At 49.3% G+C, this 15,520-nt stretch overlaps 1 protein-coding gene across 7 annotated transcripts in view; it reads left to right on the top strand.

Moving 5' to 3' along the window:
* LOC138295361 (sterile alpha motif domain-containing protein 12-like) overlaps positions 1 to 15,520 on the top strand; it is an 88,860-nt gene that overhangs the window by 54,161 nt on the left and 19,179 nt on the right. For 6 of the 7 annotated variants that reach the window (XR_011203577.1, XR_011203579.1, XR_011203578.1 and 3 more), the window contains one exon: positions 5,001 to 5,239. The exons of the other annotated variant lie outside the window; for it this stretch is intronic. Coding sequence is in view for 2 of the 6 variants with exons in the window: in XM_069233602.1 (XP_069089703.1) it covers positions 5,001 to 5,014 (14 nt within the window). In the remaining 4 variants the exon portion in view is untranslated. Of the gene's footprint in view, positions 1 to 5,000; positions 5,240 to 15,520 lie in introns of those variants that run through there. 7 annotated transcript variants of the gene reach the window in all.

Below are 15,520 nucleotides of genomic sequence, written 5' to 3'. Positions count from 1 at the left end.
CGCGATCATCCACCAAAGCGCTTCTTGGTCTGTTCGGCCGATAGTAGGAACCGGTGTGCATTTTACCCCGATCTATCCATTTGGGGCATAGGGATTTTCAGACCGACTCGTCTCTCAAGGAGATGACGCATCAATCTTATTTAAAGGAATTGACTGCGTAGCGATGCACTCGGCATACGTATGACCTACGTGCGGCCATTTTACTTCGGTTTCTCTGTCTTTGAAAAACGGAATGGTGCAGGCGGAGTGGCTCATGAGGACGCGGCAAACTTTTGACGTCATTTGACAGTTGCAGCTCCTGTCAGCTGTTCAGGTCAGTTTCAACTGCTTGGATGAACCGTCCTTTCTTTTTCTTGGATAACTGTGTTCCTATAGGTCATAGAGACAGATTTAAGACATAGACAGACATAGAGAGAGCTTTAAAGTTGTTGGAAGATATTTTATAATTACTTAACATCACTAACATGTCTTCTCAGGAAGGTGAGATCTCAGGAATGTCCTTTTAAAATTTAAATCAGGACATGATTAAAAGACTCATTCAAAACGAAATGAGCACGTGTGTGAAAGTTACTATTGATAAGGTATTGACTCATAAAAATACCCATAGGAAGAGGATATTGCTTCTTCATCAGAAGAAAACTCCACAAGTGATAACAAAGGGGTAAAAAAAAGAGTAAGTCAAAACATCTCGAGAAAGGGTTTATACCTAACAAAAAGATGGTAGGTCAAAGCACCTTGAGATTATTGGGAGGTCCTAGCACCTCAAAAAGAAGAGGAGGTCTAAGCACCTCACAAACTATGGGTGTCCCAAGCTGCACAAAAATGAAAGGTGTTCTACACAACACACAGGATGATCTTGGGGGATTAGAAAACGTGGATGTAGGGGAAGCAGATCCTCATGATGATTCCCCTGTTGATGACTATATCCTAGATCTTGACCAGGGTATTAGTGATGGGGATGATCTTTTCCTGAATAATGACACACCTTCTTCCTCTTCTAAAGATGTCATCATAGATCCCCTAGGAGAAGAAATGTTCAACCGACATAATATTAAGCATCCCAAGAGTGCAGTGTGGTACCCTTTGGAGCATGTTGCAAACTGTATTAAAAAATTGATTAGACACCTACTTGAAAAGGGAGCGAGAAACCTTTTAAGAGCTGAATGCTCAAGACCTGTCATTCAAGACAAGGTTTGTCCCACATCCAACCTGGACTCTGAACTAATTACTTTTCTTTCTAAATTGGGCAGAGACCCTAGAAAGGGCCTCAAGAGGTCCCTATAGTCATGTCAGGATCACCTCCTGGATGTAGTCGGTCCTCTTGCAAGGATTATTGATATGGCGGAAGAGGTGCATACTAACGACCTCCCATTAGATGTCAACCTACTCAGGGGTTGAAGCCAGAGGGCCATGGTCCTACTAGGCAACGCAAATGCTAGCATTAATGCAGAAAGGCAAAGAGTTGTTCTCATGAGGATAAATCCAAAATTGGGGTACCTGGTTGTTAAAGAACCCTCAGAAAATCCCAGAGGGCTTTTATTCTGTGAAGACATGATCAAATCACTTAGCAAGCATGTGGTGACTTTTACAGCCTTACATGAAGCACAAACAAATATGCGCAAAGTCTTTAGCGCAGGTGTTTTCGGTCGGGCCAGCAGAAGGGGACTCTCTGCCGGCCGCTGATCACAAAGGTCCCAATTTTCAAACTATCGATCTCCCAGTGGTCAATTCAGAGGCTACAGGGCGTTTCAAACACAAACTTCTACCACCAGAGAGGACGTTCTTTTCGTGGTAGAGGCCCAAGAACATGAGGCCAGAGCTCTTCAGGATATCAGGGTGAGTACTATGAATCATCTTATTTCTTCTTCTGTGGTAAAAGTGGGAGGTCGACTCAGATTTTTTTCCCCAAAACTGAGAACTAATTACACAAGATCCTTGGGTTCTAGAAACTGTAAGACGATTCAAAATAGATTTTTGGCTAGATCCAGTTCAAGACGTTTTGCCAAGGGAAAGCAACAGATGGTAGACAAAGAGATAAAATCACTTCTGCACAAGGGAGACATCATTCAGGGTTTTTTAGATCAAAAAATGTTTATAAGTACACTTTTCCTAGTGGAAAAGAATGATAAGAGGTGGAGGCCTGTTAAAAACCTGAGAGAACTAAACAAGTTTGGAGTTTAGATACATTTCAGGATGGAAGGAATCCATCTATTAAGAGATATGTTATTGGAGAAGGATTAGCTAGTGAAATTAGACCTCAAAGATGCCTAATTTACCATTCCCATGGCCAGTGTTCATCAACCCTATCTTCAATTTACTTGGCAAGGCCAACTTTACCAGTTCCAAGCACTTCCATTCAGGTTCTACTCAGCACCATGGTGCTTGACGAAGATCATGAGAGCTGTAGCCTCCCACCTCAGGGAGAGAGGTTTGTGAATGAAAGTAAATTTGATGACATTCTTATCCCAATGCAAGGATCAGATTTTGAAAGATCTGGATATGGTTATGTCTCTTTTGGAGAGTTTGGGTTTTATCATAAACAAAGAGAAATCTCTTCTGTCCCTTTCCAGGTCTCTCGAGTTTCTAGGCTTCACCAGAGACACTGTGAAGGTTATGCTTCTGTTACCATTGAGGAAGATTGGAAGAATTTGAAAAGAAATAAGTTATGCTCTGAAGCGAGAATCATTTTCTCTGAGGGAACTAGCCAGATTTCTGGGGCTCTTATCATCTTCTATTCAGGCAATCTTTCCAGGCCCATTACACTATCAGGCTTTACAGAGAATAAAAGCAAAAGCCCTTCAGATAGGACTATGGTACGGGGACAAGGTGTCTCTAGACAAGGAAGCAAAATCAGAATTGTCCTGGTGGTTAGAGAATATAGATGTGTGGTATGGTAGGGCAATCTTCGGTTGCTCTCCGAACTTTGTCTTATGCTCTCCGAACTTTGTCTTAGAGTCGGATGCAAGTCTAGCTGGCTTGGGTGCACACTTAGATCTTTCGGAGACTGGTTGTTCATGGTCTCAGGAGGACAAAAATTATCATATAAGTTATTTAGAATTAACTGCAGGGCGTTATGCCCTAATGAGTTTCAAGAAATCTTTGCATGGCAGAGCGGTCTTGTTAAAAATGGACAATGTTTCTGCAGTATCGTATATAAATCGCTTAGGTGGTACAAGTTCCCAAGACCTATCAGGGTTAGCAAGGAAGCTTTGGATGTTTTGTTTGGTACACAAGATCCAGCTAATAGCAGAACACCTACCTGGGAAGGCTGATGTTGTTGCAGATTGGAATTCAAGGTTTTTTCGAGACTTCAGCAACTGGAAACGGAATGAATTTTGTTTCAGAAAGCTATCTCAGGTTTGGCGCCTCTTGAGACTAGATCTCTTTGCGAGCCAACTCACTTCTCAGCTGAAGAGATACTTCAGCTGGATGTCAGATCTGGGTGCTCTAGCATTCAACGCATTTCTTCAATCGTGGAAAGGAACCTTTGCATACGCGTTCCCTCCATTTGCTATGATCCTGAGAGTTCTCCAGAAGGTGAGACAGGAGAAGTGTTCAATTGTCCTAATAACCCCATTTTGGGACTCACAGGTATGGTTTCCAATGACACTAGAACTGGCTTACGAAGTGGCCTTCTTTCTACATGCTGCTCAGGGCCTTTTAATAAACGCAAATGAAGAGGAACACCCTCTGGTACTAAATGTGACTTTGAACCTTCTGGCCTGGAGAGTGTCAGGAAATCTATAGAGATGTCAGGCTTTTCGGGAAGGGCAGAAGACCTCTTGCAGGAATCCTGGGCTCCAGGGACCCATAATAGATATAGAGGAATCTGGAGATCATGGTTTCGTTGGTGCTTGGAAAGGGACCTGGATCCCGTGGAGGCACCTATAGTAGAAGTAGTTAACTTTCTTGTAGAACAATTTGACAGGGGCCTCAGTTACAGAACGCTGAATTGCGACAGATCTGCCATTTCGGAAGGACATAGCCTGATAAATGGCAGAACAACAGGAAAGAACTTCTTAGTTTGTAGGGTACTTAAAAGCATCAGGCTGAGGAGACCTGCTAGGACTAGATATGATTCCTTATGGGATGTTAATTTAGTACCATATATTTTTAAGTCTTGGCCCGCTAACAGATATCTGGATTTGAAGAAACTTTCTGTGAAGCTGGCCTCTTTACTATGCCTAATTTCTTGTTGCTGTGTTTCTGATGTCAAGGCTTTGGAGGTAAGTAACAGACTCTATGACAGTTTTGGGGTTACCTTTGAGATTACTAGAAGAACAAAAGCAATGTCCGATAGTATATTTTATCCAAAATTTGATACTTGCAAGAAGCTTTGTGTGGCGAACTGCATGAAGGAGTATGACTCAAGATTAAGTGAATTTCGCCCTAATGGTACAGGCCAACTTTTAATTTCCTTTGTCAAGCCGTTTAAAGCAGGTACCACTGCTACAATTGCAAGATGGGTGAAATGGACCACGCAATTGGCTGGTGTTGATTTATCAAAATTCCAAGCTCATTCAATGAGAGGAGCAACGGCTAGTATGTCCTTTTATAAAGGGGGCAGACTTTGAGGATATCCTAAGAGCTGCTGATTGGTCTAATTCTTCCAACTTTTGCTAAGTATTATTGTAAACCAATGGAGTACATGTCTGAGGTGGTACTGAGGGGCTACCAACATGCACAGTGGGAGCCTCGGGTCTTGTAATGCAATAGCGATTCTACAAATTACAATGACAAGAGATTCTGAATTTCATTAAAGGCACAGAGGCTAACATTATCCCACCCTCTCTAAACCAACTTTTGTTAGGCCTGTTAAATAAATAATTAAATAAACCTTTGAATGGTACATACATGTCTCTGGGAAATCTTTTGCATTCGGTAAAATTGTGTCTCACAGAAAGGTCTGAGTTAATTGCTTATTTGTATATTTAAACTGCATTCAGGTTGTTCTCCATATTCTACTTGGTATTTGATGTTCTTTTTCCTCTTTATTTTAGAGAATAGTCAATAGTTGGTTTTCATTAAGAAGATATTTAATTCGGATGAGTAATTCGGGGGTTCGTCTGATCTTCACCCAGCATTGGAAGAAGTTGACTCGATTTTCCACTTAAAAGAGGAAGAATGTTGACTACCTGGACTCATTATATGTTGTCAATGTTCTATTCTGGAATGTTTCTTTAGATTGTTATGTGCTTTAAAGTGCTGCGTGGAGTGGCTTTAAAGGAAAAATACATAATGTCAGCCTCCATGTCTTTAATGAAATTCAGATTTTCTTGTCATAATTTGGAGTATCGCTATTCGCACACACCGACATATACAAGATAGGTTGATATTTTAGGAGGGGCTCCTAGGTAAGGGATGGTGCATCTGATTCATGACGTATGGAAAGAGCAAGGAGTGTATGTGTATTGCTATCCTGTTTCTTTCCGGCATTGTGAGGTTGACCACTGGCTTATGGGTCATTAAGGGTGCGTTTTCCAGTCCTGGACCTTTGTGTGATAGCCTAGTGCATTCTGGGTGTTGTAGTCTTGCATTGCTTCCACTGAACAAATGAGACTAACAAACCTGAAATCAGTGATTCGTAGGTGAAAAGTTTATGACTGTAGGCAGTGGCAGTGGTGATCCATCCCTGGCACAGTGGCGTAACAAAGGTACCCGCAGAGGACGCGGTGTCGGGCCCCCAAGCTCCAGGGGGCCCCTCAGCACAGTACACTGTGCATGGGCAGCAGGCCCTTGACTGGGTCCAGGGGGCAGGGGACCCTCTTCAGATACTTTGAGGAGGTCCCCCTCCAGGTTTGTTACACCACTGCCTTGGCTTTGTAATAAACAGTAGACATAAACCTTTATGAAGCTGCCTCGACTGTCCCTCGTCTTATTACAAGAGGGAGATGGACTGATGAGTGACATCGGTGCAAGGCGGCCCACCTGAAGGCTACACATATTTTTTTCCTAGTTGGATACTCTACCAGTGACTTTTCCTGGAAGATCTGGGAGGACTGCCTGGCTTTTGTTTCGTGTTTGTTGTAAATCTCCTCCTGGCCGTGTGCCTTGTGTTGTCACCGGCCCTCCTTGTACATGCTGATGGAGAAGTGTGGCACAATGGTTAGAGTGGCAGACCCTGATGCAGAGATCTGGCCCGGGACCAGGGTTCAATTCCTGCCTTGGTGGGTCTTGGGCTCAGTTCCCTTGGACCAGATAATTCCCGCCTCGGTGTGTAATCTAATTAATGGGTCCCACTCTGTAACTCTGGGCAATAGCTTGCTTAATCTCCATAATGGCCCTCACAGCGCTTGGATGCCTGGCTTCACTCTGGGGCTGTCCAGGAGTGGGTGCCTCACAAGGAAAAGCTAGGAGGGGTTCCACAGCGGTATGAGTACAGTGCCTTGAGACCCTAACAGGTGAGTAGTGCGCTATACAAGTGCAAAGTTTACAGTTTATGGTGTGAGCCTTCCTTCCTGTGCACCCTGGAGGGGGATTGTGCCCACAGATGTTCTCTGTATTGGGACTGTTGTGTACTTTTGTACGGTTCTTTCACTCCAGATCTGCTGGCCAGGCCCTCTCACAAGTCTCCATTGTGTTTTGTGCCTGGTGCACACTGCACCGCTGCATCTCTTGTGTTTCCGTGTGGCAGTGGTGGCTGCAGGGCATGCATCCCCTGTAGAAAGTGTAGATGTTCACAGATGCTGGTGAAGGATTTCAGAAGGAGTGTACTCTGGACACGGTAGAGGTGCTGTGAGAGTTCTGTAGGTGGCCACATTCGGGTGGTGGTTTGGGAAGGTGAACAGCTCTTTTATTGCAGCTCCTGGTGCATGCTTTCACTCACAGCCGCTCTGCCTGGTCCTTTTCAAGTACTTCACGCCTTTCTTCCATACTTCCTCACTGCTGTTCATCAGCAGAAATAAAAAGCTGTGGGCCATGTTTACAAAATGTGCCATGTTTCTTGCGGCCCCCTTGCATCCCCTAACGCCACCATGGTAGTGCCGTATTGACAATGCGGCACACCATGGCGCACATTAGGGGCAATAGCATAATTTTTTCGACGCTGTTGTAACTCTAGACTGGATTAGCGTAAAAAAAATGACGCTAATCCAGTATAGTGGTAAGACGCCCATTGAAATCAATGGGAGCCTCATTTTAACGCCTGCTTTAAGCAGGCGTTATAGCAGGCGTTAAAATGAGGCTAAAAATGGCGCAATGAAATCTTGTACATTCAATTGTGCCATTTTTAGCGACCCTCTAACGAGAGAAAGCCCCCTTTGCATAAGCAGGCATTAAAATGAGGCTAGAAATGCACTTAATTGAATCTTGTAAATTCAGTTGCGCCATTTTTAGTGACCCTCTAACGAGGGAAAGCCCCCTTTGCATACCCAGGCATTAAAATTAGGCTGGAAATGCACTTTATGGAATCTTGTAAATTTCATTGTGCCATTTTAAGCAACCCTCTAACGAGGGAAAGCCCCCTTTGCAAACATCATGCATATATTATGCATAACGTGGTGCAAAGGGTTTACAAGGTGGCGCAAACCTAGTTTGCGCCACCTTGTAAATATGGCGCAATGGTAGCGGCCAGTTAGCGTCACATTTGCAACAAAAATGTTGCCACAAATGTGGCGCTAAGGGGCGCAAGGGCCTTGTAAAACTGGCACTAAGTCTCAAAGGCCATGTCCTCCTGTTCAAGACCCCTAAGTGTGAAGTCACTCCCCTGTAGTTGTTCTTGGGTGCTTGTAAGGACCTTTTCTGTGCGAGGATGCACAGTTATGGAAGATGGCCGAGCACCTGGATGGTGCCAGGACTGGTGGAACCCTTCACCAGGATGTCACCATCCAATAGGTTATCATGCTACCCGCCAGTAAGCACTTTGAGGTAATTAGCTCTGTATAAACCCAAAGCATAGCACTCCATACCACACTGTACCACGAGGGAGGTTGGGTACCACTTCCGGTACTAAATATTGATTTGCATCTGTTACATCTCTGCTTCCTGTAAGTGTGATGGTAATAAAAATCTGTTTTAGGCTTCCTGGTGTGTACGTTTGATGACAGAATACTTAGGCCCTGATTCTCACCCTGCCGGTAATTACCGCCAGGGCGGAGGTCGGCGGTAGCACCGCCAACAGGCTGGCGGTGCTCCGCCGGGCATTCTGACCGCGGCGGTACAGCCGCGGCCAGAAGCGGAAAGTCGGCGGGGTACCGCCGACTTTCCGCTGCCCGTCTGAATCCTCCATGGCGGCGGAGACACCCCCTACCGCCATCCTGTTCATGGCGGCTCTCCCGCCATGAACAGGATGGCGGTAGGGGGTGCCGCGGGGCCCCTGGGGGCCCCTGCAGTGCCCATGCCAATGGCATGGGCACTGCAGGGGCCCCCGTAAGAGGGCCCCGCAAAGTATTTCAGTGTCTGCTTTGCAGACACTGAAATACGCGACGGGTGCAACTGCACCCGTCGCACCTTCCCACTCCGCCGGCTCAATTCTGAGCCGGCATCCTAGTGGGAAGGTTGATTTGCCCTGGGCTGGCGGGAGGCCTTTTGGCGGCCGCCCGCCAGCCCAGGGCAAATGTCAGAATCACCGCCGCGGTCTTTCGACCGCGGTGCGGTGTTCTGACGGCGGTACCTTGGCGGACGGCCTCCGCCGTCCGCCAAGGTCAGAATGACCGCCTTAGTGTCTGATTACACTTTTGTGTACATTTGCAATTGTTTGCTCTACACAGAGGGGTTTACCAGTAGTATCTTTACGGGTGCGGAGTGTCCGCAAATAAAAAGACACATATTTATGATGCGGAGACTCGACACTCGTAAAGACACTAGTCGTAAATTCCTGTGTGTATAGCAAACAGGCATGAACTTAGTCAAAAGTGTAAGTTTACCTTTGTGAATCAGGCCCTGAATAATTTTTTTCCCCTCTAACTAGCATGTATCCACTTGTATAAAATTCAGGCTCTGGCCTCCGAGTAGCAGAGCTGGACATCTCCTGACCTTGGGTCTGGCGCGTAGCGCCCAGAAGCCGGCTTCTCATTACCTTGAATTCCAAAGCGCTGTCTCACCGCACAGCCCCCGCAGATCTAAGTGTCACTTGCGGTTCTACGAGCCGGTGATGTCTCCTGCGGATAGGTCGTGCTGTCACGGTGATAAGTTCACCCTGCTTCCTGCCAGGGTGACACGGCCCGAGCCGGGAGTTAATGGGGGCCCCCCCACATCTCAGGATGTTGAGGTGTCATCTTCCAGTGAGGACAAGCGGCCGCTGCCTGAAACGGGGGCTCCTGTCAGGCCATCTGCCTCCGAGGACAGCACCTTCGCCCCGGAGCATCCACGAACTTTGCTCAACGCAGCCTCACGTGCCCTGGTCGGAAGAAACTTTTAGGTGGATTTAAAGTTTGATTAAGTAAGTTCCTCTCCCTTCACCTTTCTCCTGTAAAACTGTCAGAAATAGAAAGAAATGGTGGCCTGGCATGGCACAGACTAGCAAATTAACAATATACGTAAACTCTGTTAATGACGGTGGTTTGCACTTGATTACATAACATCAAACAGTCACACGTTTCAGTTTCATGGATGGGTGCACAAAGAGGGAACCCTTCATTCGGTTCACTCACATTCCTGCTATATTGTGCCAACATCGCGAGGGTCGCTCTTCTAGGCGCTTAGGACTGCCCCGCCACTCCAATATTTAAGAGCAGCGCTTACAGTAGTGCATTGGCATGGCACTGCCCACCTTTGCAGCTACCAGCCACCTGCTCTGCCCTACTGTGTGGCATTTCAGCAATTAACTCCAGCGATGCGTCTCCCTAGTGCTGCCCTACCGTGCCAACCTTGCAAGGATAGTGCTTAGAGCAGACAGCGGCCCCCTCCCCCCCGGCTGTTCCAGCTTCCAAGGGATGTGTTTTCTGTAGTGCGTACCCCAGGTCTGCTGTGCCAACCTTGCAAGGATGGTGCTTAGAGTCTCCTTTTGGTCACATTTGCTTGTACCCTTATTTGGGGACGTTTTTCTATTTAGACATGTAGGAGACTTAGTGGATTATATAGTGGATCTATGATTATTTTCCACAGACTCTGGACGGTTCTTAATGATACTGGTTATACATGTAGATATAATTTGAGTTAAGGTATGTTTCGATTTATGGGTTTTTCACTGTTTATTATGAAGGGCTCTGGTGGTGTTTCTGTTATCTTACACTGGGCAAGCTATTATTACATTGCGCACTTTGGTGTTGGCCAGTTTTCAGGGGCAGTATTTTTAGTAGTGCGTACCCCCAGGTTTGTTGTGCCAACCTTGCAAGGACGGTGCTTCCAGCAGACAGACAGTTCTACTCCTGGTTGCGCGCAGCTGTGCCAGCTTTTAAGGGCAGTGCTTTCCGTAGCGCATGACCACAGGCCCGCTGTGCCAACCTTGCAAGATTGGTGCTCCCAGCAGACAGTTCTACCCCTGGTTGTGCGCAGCTGTGCCAGCTTTCGTGGGCAGTGCTTTCAGTAGGACATGCCCCCACCCAGCTCCGCTGTGCCAAGATTAGAAGGACCATGGATCCCTGGTCTAGTACTGCCCGCTGCACCCACATTGTATGTGGTACACCCACCAGTGTGCCCTGCTCTAGATCTCAAGGTGGACGCCTGCCCATTACTGCCCTGTCCTGCTAGCACTGAGAGGATTGTTTCTTGAGACGAGCACCGCCTAGTGGACAAGATGTTTCAGTGAACTCTGCCACTGGTGACTGCTGTGAGTCCTACTCCAGTCGAGAGTCCCGATTCCAGCTCAGGCCTCTTCCCCCCCACCCCCACACTCCCTGTCTCTTTACCTCACTTGCTGCCTTTGTCATCCATTGTCTCCTTTCATCACTATTCCTTGTTTTTATCTTCTAACTTCCGTCCCCTTTTTTCAGTCTTTCCCTCTTGCTCTGGGTGAAACTTTGATAGTGAAATGTCCTGATCAGCAGTTATGTGAACATGGTTCCTCTCAGGGATGCTGTTCTGGGCTGCAGTGTCCCCCGTCTCCTGGACGGGTCACTCCCTCCAGAGGCCTCCATGCAGACTCCAGTGTTGTGCTCACAGCGCACCGCCTGCCCCTTCCATGAGGCCAGCCAGGGCGCACAACGTGGCGTCTGCGGAGCGTAGGCCTGGCGCCAGGCAAGCCACCCTGGTCCGAGGGCTGCCCTGGTGCTGGCAGAAAACAGAGGTAGCTTCCCCCGTCTTCCACCCCCTTGGAGAGTCTTGGGGAAGGTTCCCCATGGCACGGTATGTCCATAGAGGAGGGACACAAAAAACAGAGTAAGGCGCATCGAGTCTTCCGTATAACACACTCTGCTCACTGCACACATCCTCCGAGGTGTATCATGTGCACGTGTAAGTGCTACTAACAGCACGCGACACACCGGGTAGTGGAACTAAGGACCCCGGGTCTACTGTGCAGTTTAAGAGGGAGAGTGTGTGTAGGCCCTGTCCCTGCAAGGGTCTGTGTCAATAGGCCTGTGCTGTAGAACTGATGTGACAGGGCAGTGTCCACCCTTGGGGAGTGAGTGCACTCTCGGTGCACGCCAGCGACACCTGGAGTATAGAAGAGACTCACAGATTGTGGAATCCATTATGGACCGAAAGAGAGGGATAGTTGAATAAAGTAGAACAGGGGCGAGCAGAGAGGCGCAGCTTTCAGGGTCAGGCAAGGACTTCTGTCCCCACACAATGGACCGCCTCCTTCAGAAGAAACACGTCCTCCGCGCAGAGACTCATCTAGCCCTCAGAAGTGGACAGAGGATGAGAGACAGGGTTGGATTGGGGCCACAATTAGGCCCGGGCAGTAAAAAAAAAGTGGCCCACATTCGCAGAGCACAAGCTTTCGCAAAACACTGTTTAGTTAGGAGCATGGACCTCATGTTCATAAACATTTGCAGTACTAAAAGTATTTTAAACCATATAGGGCCTGTAACTTTTGTCAAGACTGGAAGCAAAATTATTCCACATGATTCTCTTGGGTGTTCTTGGAATATTTCTCACCCTGAGATTCCCTGAGAGTGCTCTCCATCCTTAGGCCTTTTACACTCACCCATGGCTTTTAGATATGTGCAGTACTTTTACACTACTTAAGAGAGGTCCTGTAGTGTAGTGTTCAGAGACTGGCAAAAGGCGCATTGTTATTTTTTTTTTACTTGCAGGTGGCATCATGCGTAAGTTCTAACAAATGGACTGATGCTAGTGTATAAATACAAAAATGAATATGCGTAGTGTCACTTTCCTCACAGTTTTATATAGCATAAACTTGACACAGCAGTGTTAGGGAGCTTTACAAGAGCACCAGATAACAATACAGAAGGTCAGATTAATTCCTTTGGAGGCTCAGGTGAATTATGTGATTTACCCAGGATCACAGGATGCTGAGCTGATGCTGGGACTTAAACCTGGTTTCTCAGTTTCAAAGTCCGCTAAGGCCACAACCTCTCCCTGCTGACTGCAGGAGGATATGGGGCACGCAAAAAAGAACAGCAGAGACTAATTTATCCCACCCTGTTCCATGGAGGGGAGAAAAATCAACTGCAGAGTTCCCTCTCTGCCTCCTACCAACCCCCAACTCTCAGGTCCTCTCCCCTGCCCCAGTCCTCTGCAAAGCAAGTGGTAACTGCTTACCATCGGGAGCTCTGTCACACCTGGAGAGAGTCGGAGGGGGCATGCTGTGACAGCCGGAGCAGCCCATTGACAATTAGCCGGCTGACCTGCCGTCATTTGATGGAGACAGGTTCAGTATTTGCATATAAAAGCAAGTATAACAGGCTTTCACGTTGTGCACTTGGTGGCGCCTGACAGGGCCAATGCAGGTTGCACTGTTTAACAGACCGAGAAACCAGCCCATAAACTGGCCTCAGGCACAGGCCCATCGGCTGATGCCCGATTGCCCGCCTTGGCAATCCGAGGCTGATGAGAGAGGCGCAGCTTTCAAGGTCAGGCAAGGACTTCTATAACCACACAATGGACCGCCTCCTTCAGAAGAAACACGTCCTCTGCGCGGAGACACATCTAGCCCTCAGAAGTGATTAGAGGATGAGAGAGGCGCCGGAAGCTCGGATCTCCGAAGCATCGCTCAAAGCGGGGTCACATGATGGGAAAGTCCACAAGACTCCCAAGCACCCGGAGAGAAGCGGCACATTAGCATCACTCATTATCTGGAGCCACTCCTTTATTAATTACACTAATTACCCAGCACTCTCCGTCTTATCAGTCCTGATGGACTGCTCCTTCCCAAGGAGAGCATTAATCACAGCCAGGCTGAGTGACTTGAGGGCACACTGCCTTCCCCTGTCAGTCCTGCAGTCCAGCTACATCTGCGGATGTCCCTCACCTGCGCCTGCCTGTCCAGGTGCATTGCGGATGTGCCCTCACGTGCGCCTGCCTGTCCAGGTACATCCGCGGATGTGCCCTAACCTGCGCGTGCCTGTCCAGTACATCCGCGGATGTACACTAACCTGCGCGTGCCTGTCCAGGTACATCCAAGGATGGTCCCCTCACCTGCCCCTCCCTGTCCAGGTACATCGCGGATTTCCCCCCATCTGTGCCTGCCTGTTCAGGTACATCGCGGATGTGCCCTCACCTGCGCGTGCCTGTCTAGGTACATCACAGATGTCTCCCCCACCTGCACCTGCCTGTCCAGGTACATTCACGGATGTCCCCCCCCATCTGTGCCTGTCTGTTTAGGTACATCGCGGATGTGCCTTCACCTGCGCATGCCTGTCCAGGTACATCGCAGATGTCTCCCCCACCTGCCCGCATGTCCCCCCCATCTGTGCCTGCCTGTTCAGGTACATCGCAGATGAGCCCTCACCTGCGCGTGCCTGCCCAAGTACATTCGCGGATGTCCCCCCCACCTGTGTCTGCCTGTCCAGGTACATCTCAGATGTGCCCTCACCTGCGCTTGGCTGTCCAGCTACATCCGCGGATGTCCCCCCCACCTGCTCCTGCCTGTCCAGTTACATCGCGGATGTGCCCCAGCTGCGCCTGCCTGTCCAGGTACATCCGCGGATGTGCCCTCACCTGCGCGTGCCTGTCCAGGTACATCCACGGATGGTCCCCCCACCTGCGCCTGCCTGTCCAGTTACATCGCGGATGTCCCCCCCATCTGTGCCTGCCTGTTCAGGTACATCGCGGATGTGCCATCACCTGCGCATGCCTGTCCAGGAACATAGCAGATGTCTCCCCCAACTGTGCCTGCCTGTCCAGGTACATCTGCGGATGTCCCCTCATCTGTGCCTGCCTGTTCAGATACATCGCGGATGTGCCCTCACCTGCGCATGCCTGTCCAGGTACATCGCAGATGTCTCCCCCACCTGTGCCTGCCTGTCCAGGTACATCTGCGGATGTCCCCCCCATCTGTGCCTGCCTGTTCAGATACATCGCGGATGTGCCCTCACCTGCGCATGCCTGTCCAGGTACATCGCAGATGTCTCCCCCACCCGTGCCTGCCTGTCCAGGTACATCTGCGGATGTCCCCCCCATCTGTGACTGTCTGTTCAGGTACATCGCGGATGTGCCCTCACCTGCGCCTGCCTACCCAAGTACATTTGCAGATGTCACCCCACCTGTGTCTGCCGGTCCAGGTACATTGCAGATGTGCCCTCACCTGCGCCTGCCTGTCCAGGTACATCGCAGATGTCTTCCCCACCTGTGCCTGCCTGTCCAGGTACATCTGCGGATGTCCCCCCCATCTGTGATTGTCTGTTCAGGTACATGGCGGATGTGCCCTCACCTGCGCCTGCCTGCCCAAGTACAGTCGCAGATGTCCCCCCCCCCACCTGTGTCTGCCGGTCCAGGTACATTGCAGATGTGCCCTCACCTGCGCCTGCCTGTCCAGGTACATCCGCAGATGTCCCCCCACCTGCTCCTGCCTGTCCAGGTACATCGCGGGTGTGCCCTCACATGCAGCTACCTGTCCAGGTACATCCGCGGATGTGCCCTCACCTGCGCGTGCCTGTCCAGGTACATCCACGGATGGTCCCCCCACCTGCGCGTCCCTGTCGAGTTACATCGCAGATGTCCCCCCCCATCTGTGCCTGCCTGTTCAGGTACATCGTGGATGTGCCCTCTCCTGCGCCTGCCTGCCCAAGTACATTCTCAGATGTCCCCCCACCTATGTCTGCCTGTCCAAATACATCGCAGATGTGCTTTCACCAGCGCCTGCCTGTCCACGTACATCCACGGATGTCCCCCCACCTGTTCCTGCCTGTCCAGGTACATTGCGGATGTGCCCTCACCTGCGCCTGCCTGTCCAGGTACATCCGCGGATGTGCCCTCACCTGCGCATGCCTGTCCAGGTACATCACAGATGTCTCCCCCACCTGTGCCTGCCTGTCCAGGTACATTCGCGGATGTCCCCTCACCTGCGCCTGCCTGTCCAGGTACATCCGCAGATATCCCCCCACCTGCGCCAGCCTGTCCTCGATCAGTCATCCTAGGAAACTGAGAAGCTCCAACGTGGCAAACTGATCTCAGGGAGGCCAGTTATACAAAGGCAAGAAGGTCATTTACTTAATGACCTATCACCGAATGCATT

The sequence above is a fragment of the Pleurodeles waltl genome, chromosome 5 (assembly GCF_031143425.1).
Source record: "Pleurodeles waltl isolate 20211129_DDA chromosome 5, aPleWal1.hap1.20221129, whole genome shotgun sequence".
Lineage (NCBI taxonomy): Eukaryota > Metazoa > Chordata > Amphibia > Caudata > Salamandridae > Pleurodeles > Pleurodeles waltl.
Note: the sequence above shows the minus strand (reverse complement) of the source record. Positions and strands in the feature narration are given on the sequence as shown.